The 9,979-nt window shown below is 53.5% G+C and overlaps 2 protein-coding genes across 2 annotated transcripts; both read right to left on the bottom strand.

The window, feature by feature from the left end:
• Positions 1-29: 29 nt before the first annotated feature.
• Positions 30-766, bottom strand: N7532_007602 (uncharacterized protein; the record flags this gene model as incomplete). The annotated part of the gene is made up of 2 exons (XM_056620095.1): positions 30-386; positions 593-766. Coding segments are annotated over 2 exons (531 nt in total), but the record flags the coding sequence as incomplete, so codon positions are not given.
• A 1,899-nt stretch (positions 767-2,665) lies between these two features.
• On the bottom strand, positions 2,666-3,933 carry N7532_007601 (uncharacterized protein; the record flags this gene model as incomplete). Its single annotated transcript, XM_056620094.1, has 3 exons — positions 2,666-3,404; positions 3,479-3,820; positions 3,878-3,933. The coding sequence occupies 3 exons, from the start codon at positions 3,931-3,933 to the stop codon at positions 2,666-2,668; spliced, it is 1,137 nt and encodes a 378-aa protein (XP_056473460.1).
• Positions 3,934-9,979: the final 6,046 nt, after the last annotated feature.

Raw genomic sequence — 9,979 nt, 5'->3', positions numbered from 1 at the left:
CTGAGTAAAGCAGGTAGTTGCGCGCACGGCCAATAGCCTTGCGGCGAGGACCTTGAGCGGCGAGAGGAGTGACGCTCCTCGACGCTCATCTCGACATCAGCACCGAAGTCCTTGGAGGACAAAAGTCGCACTGCGGAAACGGACTTTCTCATCGGCATGCTGCTGGATGCGCTCCAGTTCCGCGGAAAGTGTAGCCGGTAGGGTCTCATCTTTGCAGTCGCCGACCAGGGGCACAGATCGATCAGTTCATGGGGGTAGGACAGCTTGTACAGGAGGTCGAAGTATTTCTCGAGGTAGGGAGCAGCGTCGCGCAGGGGGGTCAGGATCAGGACACGTTCCCGGTTGGAAACGGCTTGGATAGATGACTTAATGGGGTTCAGGTTCACCTCTTTGATGGAGGAGGTGTTGAATTCGTGGGTTCACTGGTAGTTGAAGAGGACAGGGTTTGGGAGTGGGCGTTCCACTCGGACCATTATCTCGTTAAGAGACATTTCCATGGGAGATTTCGAGGAGCCATAGCAGTAGAACCTAGACACGAATGAAATATTAGGACTCGGATGCTGGGAGCAAAGTAATACAGGGTTCTGCATACTTTTGCATCTCCGACGCAGACTTGCTGACGCCGCGCCACAGAAGAATGACCAGACCGGTCACGGCCAACGAGACCAGGAACCGCGTCCGTGTGAGGAGGACCAGCACTGCCGCGCCATGGAGGCAGGCGTGATCTGGCGGATTTCCAGGTAACTCCGCCCTTGGGGAGCAACATGGTGACGATGTGATAGGAGGAAGGACGGGAGGACGGGAGTCGAATTCAGGAGCCTTTTACGGCGTCGCGGGGGGTCTCGCTGGGCACGCCCGTTCGAAAACCCCTTGCCGACCGAACGAATGAGGCCACAGAGGAGGGAGAACCACGATCGGGGGGACGAAAGTGGGAGATGCGGAGGGTGTTGCGGATAGGAGAAAGCGAAGCGGAGCAGACGAAGCCGGATCGCCGGGGCTGCCAAGCGGCCTGTCACGTCCTTTCCAATTGTGCTGCTGAGACATCTCCGACTCTACACTGCCAGTGTCATCTACAGTACATCTTCATGCTGAGGTCTTCGGACTATCTTCATCAATTATGCTTCGCACTCTGCTCTGCTCTCAGCCGTGCCCTCACATCTGAATCCGTTGGTCGAATTTTTGGACGCGGCGAGACCCTCGTGTTATTTATAGCACCCAAGGCTGCACCAGATCGTCCGGCGCAAGCCCACGGCGGAATCTACGGCGGAATCTACGGCGGCCCGATATCCAATATATCACAGAGGCGATTGCCAATATTGATTTCCTGGTAAAGATATCCCCAACTAAACCCCTGTTGACCAGCGGGGGCCATTGCGCGTTCCCGTCACATCGCCGAGCAACGACTTTCTGCGATGGCGTTGACCTCCCCCTCTGAATTACGTCTTAAGAATGAAGCTCACAAACCATGCACACGGTGAGAAATGAAAACCCGCCGGTATCAACCCCAGAGTGATGCAAGACGCTCAGATGGCATAGTTCCACCGAAATCTCCCCATCCCCGAGTCTAGCTAGGTCCAGGTCGAAGATCTAAGACGCGGGTGAAACCGTCTCGACCTGCCCGTCGACGCCTGCAGGCTAAGGTGTCGATTTTCTGCTGGGCATATGCAGGTACCGACAGCAATTCGGTTCGAGCTCCTGGAACCTGAAACAGGAGATGTCTGAATGTTGAGTTTGTCGGAGATTATATCTCAGCATATCCAGGCGGGTGAAATTTTCGTAGAGTGTGTTAGTTGCGTGCCTGCCACGTCTCCACTGCTGTGAAGTAGAACTGCTCCACACACTACGAATGTCTGGTTCGTTCCGTCTCTGGATCAGCACAATGGCTTTGCGGAAGGTCAAGATCATGAAACCTCGGAAGAGCTGGGATGTTTTACTCGTAGCGAATAAAAATAATTAAGATAAATGAAGAGAAGAGAAAGTCAGTTGGCAAGAATTCTTCAGGCTACAATTACATGTCACTAATCTTTAGCAGAAGCATACTGACGAGTTCGATGCTGCAATTGTGAATGAAGTCTACGATGCTTAATGATTGCCGTCATAATGTTCAATTGACAGTCATAAATATAAACATGAAGATTCCATGAACAAAGGAAAAACTCGAGAGACAAAACCACCCAATCGTATATATCCATATCATAAACAGCGCCAATAGACAAAAGACAAAGAAAAGTAATCACAAGTATCAAACCACCGATTTTGAACTGAAGAGAGAAGAAAAAAAAGGCCGAACGAGAGATGACAAAAGAGAAAAGTAACCACCCGAACGAAGATAGATACCAAAGAAAAACAAACCTATCGTCTCCCACGAGTCAAGATCAAATAGTGTTACAATGCAGACGCTAAGCAACGCAGCGAAGACGGAGGATTTTGAAGCCAACTAATTCGTCATGAAGACGCAGGGGAAGATAAGAGGAAAGGGTAAAGGTATCAACACCGCCGTCTGCAAGGGATAGATTCGCCTAGTGCGGGGAAAAGAGATCGGAAGAAAGGGATGAAGAAAGGGGGGGTAGGAAAAGCGGAGGGTAGATCGATCGGAGAAGAATAGTTGCAGAGTTCGTGAAGGCATCAGGGTTTCAATAGTCGGCGTGCAATCATGGTTCTGCGCTCAGGGCGAGGCCAGGAAGGACTGGCGACGCGAGGTGGAGTAGGTGAATGAGGATGATTGGGAGGGAGGAAAAGCCGGGGATGACGGGTTGGTCATCGGCGGCGTCGAGTTGAGGTAGGAGGTGCCGAAAGTCTGAGAGGTGGCACTGGAGAGAGGATCGTGGTGGCCGAAGTGGCTTTGAGCTGGGGTGTGCACGTCGGCAGGGGAGAGGTTGGCGGCAGCGATTTCGTCGCAGAAGACCCGCAGGCCGGGCAGGCCAGCCTTCTTCTGGCGCTTGTGCTCGGGGACATCAATCAGGGGCTTGGGGGAGGTGTTTTCGGTCTTGGGGGAGCGGAACATCTGCTCGTATTGCTTGAGTTGGAACTCAAGGGCGCGGTTGCGGTCTGCCAGCATCTCGTTCTCGGTCTTGGCGGCGCGCAGTTGTTGCTGGGTAGTTTGGTTCTGTTGCTGGAGGTTGGAGACTAGCTGCTGCAGCTGCATGCAGCGAACCTGGGGCTGCAGCTTCTCGGATAGTTGGGGAGTCACTTGTTCCTGGCGGATCAGGTGCACGATGATGGCCAGCATGAAGTCAATCAGGTAGACGGCGCCCTGCACGATATGCTCCTTGGATTGCGGCAGGCTCTTGGAGGGGTTCCAGCCCGCACGCTCCAGGAAGAAGTCGTGGATGCGGCTGTCGAGCTCGCGGTGCAGCTGGCTCAGGTTCTGGCGGCGGTTGCCCTCGGCAATGCGGTGCTTCTCGCTGGTCATCGGGATCGGGCGAGTCAGAGCTGCCCTTGCGCTTGCGGCCGCATAGCTGCTGCAGGGGCTGCTTGCGGTTGATGTTTTTGCGGGGCGATTAGGCTCATGATCTCGGCCTGAGAGAGATCATTGGGCCACTCGGAAGATGTCGTTTTCTGAGCGACGAAGGATTCCTGCCAGGAGCTCTCGGCGGAGTTGGCGGGCGAGGGAGGAGCCACGATCTGTTCGCCGTTGGACCATGGGGACTTGAACTGGAAGGTGTCCTGGGGTCCGGGGGTGCTGGGAGCAAATGCATCCTTGGCCTTGAAGGGGTTGAAGGGCCCGCGAGGCAACGGCTCCATGCGAGGCAGGGGAGGCAGGCGGCGGTCCTCGCCCATGTTGGAGCTGGAGGTGCCGAACGTGGTGGATTTCAGAGAGCTATTATCTAACATTAGCTCAATTTTCATCTTAATTGATTATGCAGTGTGTACTCACGGAAGTGAGCAGCGTCGGGGGATGTCGTCAGTCATAGAACCCATTTGTTCATACATCGTGGTAGGTCGTCAAAGATATAAGGCGTGATAATATGTATGTGCAGGAGGCGAGGGCGTCAAAGGGGTGCGTCGAAAAAGCGAGTCCAAAGCCACCGAAATCTATGTACGAGGAACCAAAAACAACAGGACTATACAGTAGTCCTTTGACGTATTGTCACGGGCGATGAGGTATCGAGGGGTCGCAAAGCACAATGGCAATGTATATGCACAAGACAAAACGTGTCAACAAGGGTGTTATGGACAAAGAAGGCGAGGGGATTCGAAATCCACGAGGCGAAGACAATGAGTGAGACACTTGCAAAGGGATATGGGGGCTGGGGTCGCATGTTTATATGTTTGAGGGGCGAGTACTTTTGGAGCGTAGCATGTATCAATGGAGACAATGGGGTCTGGCGAGGAGGTGCTCGGGACTCCCGTCCTGCTTCAGGCCCAAGAGGGGGGACCATGAACGATCAGGGCCGATCATGGAGCGGATGTCATACAGTTGCGCCGAGCGCAGCGGACCCACGGCCACGACGGGGAAGCGAGGCAGGGCTCCCGGGAGGCCCAAATCGCTGGAACGGGAAACGCAATGGAAAATATTCGAAAAAATGAAAGCATTTTAAAATAAGAATAAAAAAAGAACTCTGGTATCTGTCACATCCTGCACAGACGAACCTCGTCGTCACCAACGAGCTGATCGGCGAATCACGCCGCCCACGATCGTGCCCGAGAGGCAGGTTCACGACGAGGATCGCAGCGGGTCCGCGGCCCTGATTTGTCACCAGAATGCCGGTGCCATCGATCGACACAGGGGACTTTGTGTTGAGAATTAGTGGTGCTGTTAGCGGTGCTTAGGGCCAGCGCCGGCTGGTCCTTGCATCAATAGTCCCCAATTAATGGCACCGCCCAGCTTATCCATGCATCACGAACGGTTTGGGAATCCTCCGCGTCCATGTGGATGTGACTGTTCACAGTATACCCTCGAAATACCTGTCGACTCCTGCCTACACTATGCGGAGGGCCCGCGAGCAACAGGTACCTCGCCCGCTCGGTACGTACCTGCTTCTAGACTGTGGGAAAAAAAGGAACCATCAAATCACAAACACAATGAGATACACTTTGGGCATGCAGCGTGCATATTCCGGATTGAAGTTGAACATCCCCGTTCCGATCTAGATGCATCTTGAAACGCTCGCTGCAAAGTTCTGTAGCACCGGTTCGTCGCGATGCCGCGTCGATATTCAGGAGAACCTGCCCTGGTCGTGCGGAGTTTATCGAATGCGATAGCATCAAGGGGGGCGGGGTGGGGGAAAGTACCCCTCGATGACCCCTCGATAATCAGAAAGAGTTCCATTAGAGTAAATAGAATGAAGCAAGGACCCCAAAGGTGTCTTCGTGAGACACGCGAGGAGGTTCGCCGCTGATTAGGGGCTTCATTAGACACGATCTCGTCAAAGCAGCCTCACCCTACAGCTCGCTAATTGCCAGTATGACATCGGCTCGGTGGAAGAGGCAATTGATCATCAGGACACTCATGGCGTAATTATTCAATGATCAATCAGCGTTGGTCGACCAGGATGCACCGTCTATTGTTAAATTGTTTAATCTCGTCAATTATCCAGGGGATCCCAGCAGGTCTCGCCAGGAAAATAAAACCGCAATGATCGCTCGAGGCAACCCAGCGAGCTGGGACCGGGGATCCAGCGACCAGGATACGTTTCCTGTCAGTCACCGAATCAAGGCGATCGCAGGTTTATTTGGAATCACTTAGGATTGCCTAAGAAGGGAAAGCGTCACACGGACGATGGGGCTTTAGGAGGGCCCCAGGGAGCGCCCATACTGAGAGTCGTAGGAGGAGGAGGAGGTCGAGGAAGTACCGTTAGAGGTGTTAGGGGGAGGTCACGGGGCGAGCCCTACGCTGGCACGTTCCGCCTTCAGCCCGCTCTCAGCCAGCGCTTGGCCTTGTTCCGATGGCACATCCCTACCACCGCACCGCCATAGGCCTATCGACGCTGGCCATCCCGTGCTGCGTGTTCGCTAAACTCGCCCGGTGGGTCGTCGCAAGGACCGGGTCCCTTGGGATCGGAGCTGTCATATTTGCCCGTCCCGCTGGTCCCATAGCTCCTCTTAGCGGCGCACTAGTCCCCACGTTCTCCTACGCACAGAGGGAAGAGTCTCTGGAATCCCGGTAGAAGGCTGGAATCGAGTAGGACAGAAACGCTTGGGATTAGGGCTGACACTCCTGACACTTATGACACTTTCCTGACATTTGTGTCATCGGCTTGCCGAGGAAATTGGCTACTACTATAGCGGATGACTACTGTGCCTCTACTTGCAGTACTGAAGGATCCTATGGCTTCCCCCCTCGCCACCACCACTGCATTTCATCTAGTGCAAACCCACCGAGACAATTTGTGATACTTGCATACGGCACCTTCGAAGGGGGTCCCCGGCTGCGCCTAGGAACAGTTTGCAGACGGCACGCAGGAGCAGCTGCAGGTGCACTCGAGAACGACCCAGGCACGAACCTCTCTATTAGATCCAGATCCAGATCTGACGAAAGCGGCAAACTCACACTCCCCCAAAACAGAAAATTCTCCCAGGGAGGGAAACTCACATATAGCCTTTTCCGAGTCTTCCCGGACCCATCGAGTCGATGTACGAGAGATCTTTCGGTTCTTGCGTCTCCCTGCCTGCCATTTCGAGTGGTGTGCAGCCCTTGTCTCCACCGGGATATGCACTCCGGATGATCCGACAGGCATGTCGGGACACAATGGCTTGGATTTGAGTTCACAAATCAGAGATCATCGACCCTGATCCCTGGGTCCGATTCTAAGTTCGCTTGCCTGTGTGAGCGTGGAGGATCTCCTGTTCCTGTTCAGAGATCGTGAGAGATCGGTCTCGGCGTAGATACACTTGCTACAAAGTGTTCTCCTCAATTTCAAACTCACCTGGCACAGCATATCGGGTCATGCATTTCCAGGGCCTGGATGAGGGTCGTTCGGATGCTCCACAAGTATCACCTCCGCCTGGGGCTAATGGGATCCCTTCAGCTGACCTCCTCCTCACGCCAGTTATTCCCAATAGTAGCCAGTAGTTGACTCAGCCGCTGACCCGCCGCGACCTGTCACTCAACCGTCGATGACAGAGTGGGGAGTGCGATAGGATGACGTCCATCACTCTGTTCCGTCCACACAGAAGCCCTGGAAGATGCCCCTGAGTCTTATTCTAGAGATAGTGACCGTCTTTCTCATTGGCACATCTCAAATTCTGTCTCGAATGCGAGCGATGCACTGATCAACCCTACAACAATGGGTCTTAGATCTGCCAAGAATAATGCGCCGCATAAGTACCCGTTCATGCATCCTGCAAGATCTATGTCCCTTTTGTTGAGTTTTCTCGCAAGTATTACGCAGCTGCTCATGTAGCTCTACCCACTGCTGCGGCCTCCTCTTCCTAGCCGTACGAATGTCGACGCAGAGGCGAATGCACATTACGTGTGGGCTTTCGATCGGTTTCTTCAGTCAGAGATCCGATCTGCTAGTGTTCAGACTTTTGCGAGCTGTACGAACACCCTCGCACTCCCCTGCACCCGTGGGTAAGCACAGTAGCTTCCTGTTCGTGCTTTTGTGGGAATTGTGTTCCGCGTCCACGTAGCCTCGAGCCTCGGGTGGCGGGCGTGGCATGAGTGCTCTCGTGGTAGGTTTACTCGGTACAGTACAGTAAAAGGGAAGCATGGGTCGTAGGAAGGGATGTGCGGTCTCATTTAGTCATTGATAGCACTTTCAGTGTCATCATCATTATCGTTCAAGTCTATTTCCCATACCACTAGACTCCCTACTGTAGACAGAACTCACTATCTAACCTTGGAAGGGAACAAACCCTAACATGCTACTAATGAACGTGAATCCCCTCATGCGCAACAATTATTGTATTTCCTACATAGTATCGATCGAGTCAGTCGCCAGAGCAAGGGGAGACATCAAGGAATAGTGATGGTCCCCAATGTCATCCCGTGTGAATCGTAGATGACATATGTCCGGACGGAAACGCACGTCCAAAGGTACGTACATTAGCTCGAAGCCAAAGCAAAAGGGAAAAAAAAGGATTGATGAGGACACGATTTCTGGGGATTCTTACAATAGTAATGTACCTCCTAAGCAGTATACAGCAGTAGTGTACAGGTACGTGGGTCACTCCGCACCGAGGGTTCGGGACGCATGGAAGCACTCATTCCCAAAAAGAATTCCCCGAGTTGTTAGCCTGGGTCGGCAAGTGGTCCTGGATGCGTTGGCCAACTGCAAGGACTACAGGTACCATACAGCTCTAGTAACTGGGCGGAGGCAAAGTATGTGCAGTGCATAGTACCGTACATCTTTTGGAGGGTTAATATTCTAGGCTGCGGAACTCAAATTCGCCGCATCTGACATATCCAGTTCTCGCACTTCCCCGAGATCCTCGCCCGTGGAGTTCGAGCTCGATCGCGGCCAGGGGGGTTATTGCCATTTGCGCGTTCCTACATGATGCTCGAGCGAGGAGTCCCCATTACCTGGATGGCAAGTTGCCTCCTATGCAAGGCGAAGGTCCTCCGGTGGGCCGCTGCGTCCGAATTCAGGTACCCTTTTTTCCACATGTGTCGCGGATCTGATGAGAAAGTACGACTGACGTACGGCTTTCCACCTGTTCGGTCGATTCTCTGGACTCTGCACTGAAGCTACACTTACTCCCCGTCCTGGGCTGGAGTATGTACACTGGAGTGTCTCCACAAGAGGCCAACTCAGCATCACGACTCCACGGTTCATGGCCCACGACGGACTTTTCCGTTCCACCGAGGAGCCGATTTAGAATAGCCCCTGCACGCGAGACTCTTACTTTCCTGTGAAGAATGTGGATGGGGCATTGTGACACCCGTTGTGCTGGCCCGCGATATGGACAGTGGCTCAGCCAGGAGGAGTTGCACCACAACAGAACCTGGCAGTCCAAACCCCGACTTTCAATGATCGATGGCACTAGCCATAGATCAAGCTTATGATCAGGTGTCCAGAGCCAATCGTCCGGGCGTTCGGTGCGTCATCACTTCTGTTCAAAAGTTAATCGTTCTGGCTCTGCGCGTAAGGGTCAGGGTCCAAGGAGCCACCATTGCCTTTGCAGAGCAGCTATTCCCACATGATCATCATTGAGCTGTCCAAAGGACCTACATACCTACGTAGCTTTGGTAGGGAATGGGAAGAAAAGGTCCTCCGCGACCCAATTCCCTGGACGATCGCAGCTAAGAAAGTTAGTCCCGGGTCGAACACGAAGTTCCAGCCTCTTGGGACATCTCAGGATACCAGCAGACTAGCACAGCCAGAGGCTGGATCTGTCACGAAGTTAGTCGTGCAGGCACGATCGTGGGGATCCAAAAATGAGGAACAGCGGGTCCGCGACATGGAGCCCGCCCCTTCTCCACACGTCGCTTCCTTGCTTTGCTGCTCTTCTCTGTTCTGCTCCAACTATTCCTGCTCCCTCATGCAAATGCAAAATAAGATCACTGATCGCTAGTTCGTCACTCCAGAAAATTGCATCAAATCCAACATAAAATCTAGATCACTTTTGTGTGCTCCAAACACCCGTCTTCGAGCAAAATGCGACCCAGCCACCGACGATCCCCAAGCCTCACCTCGATGCCATCTACCATTTTCCCTAGGGCAGAGCCCCGCTCCTCTCCCGCTCCCCTTCTTGGCTCTCCATTGGCCATAGGCAGGGAAAGAGAACAGAGCTGTGCGCGCCTATTCAAAGCTAAAGGCCCATCTGGCGACATCCACCATCACTCGGGTTGCTTAGAAGCCTCTCCGCCGATCCAGAAACAAAAGAACCATTTCCCCTCCCATGGATCCTTTGGATCCTTCTGAGCCCCCTATCGGAAGCGGACGTGGATCCCGCGCGCACTAAATCATGCTAATAGCCTGAGACCCAGCGGAATGGGTGGCCTCGATCTTTGGGCTGCATGACACTGCTACTTGAGACGCACATGGACGGAAACGAAACAAGCGGGGAAGAGAGTCTTTCTGGTCTTTGCTTT

This window comes from Penicillium argentinense (assembly GCF_028826775.1).
Source record: "Penicillium argentinense strain IBT 30761 chromosome Unknown utg000006l_segment0_segment0, whole genome shotgun sequence".
NCBI classification, from domain to species: Eukaryota; Fungi; Ascomycota; class Eurotiomycetes; order Eurotiales; family Aspergillaceae; genus Penicillium; species Penicillium argentinense.
Note: the sequence above shows the minus strand (reverse complement) of the source record. Positions and strands in the feature narration are given on the sequence as shown.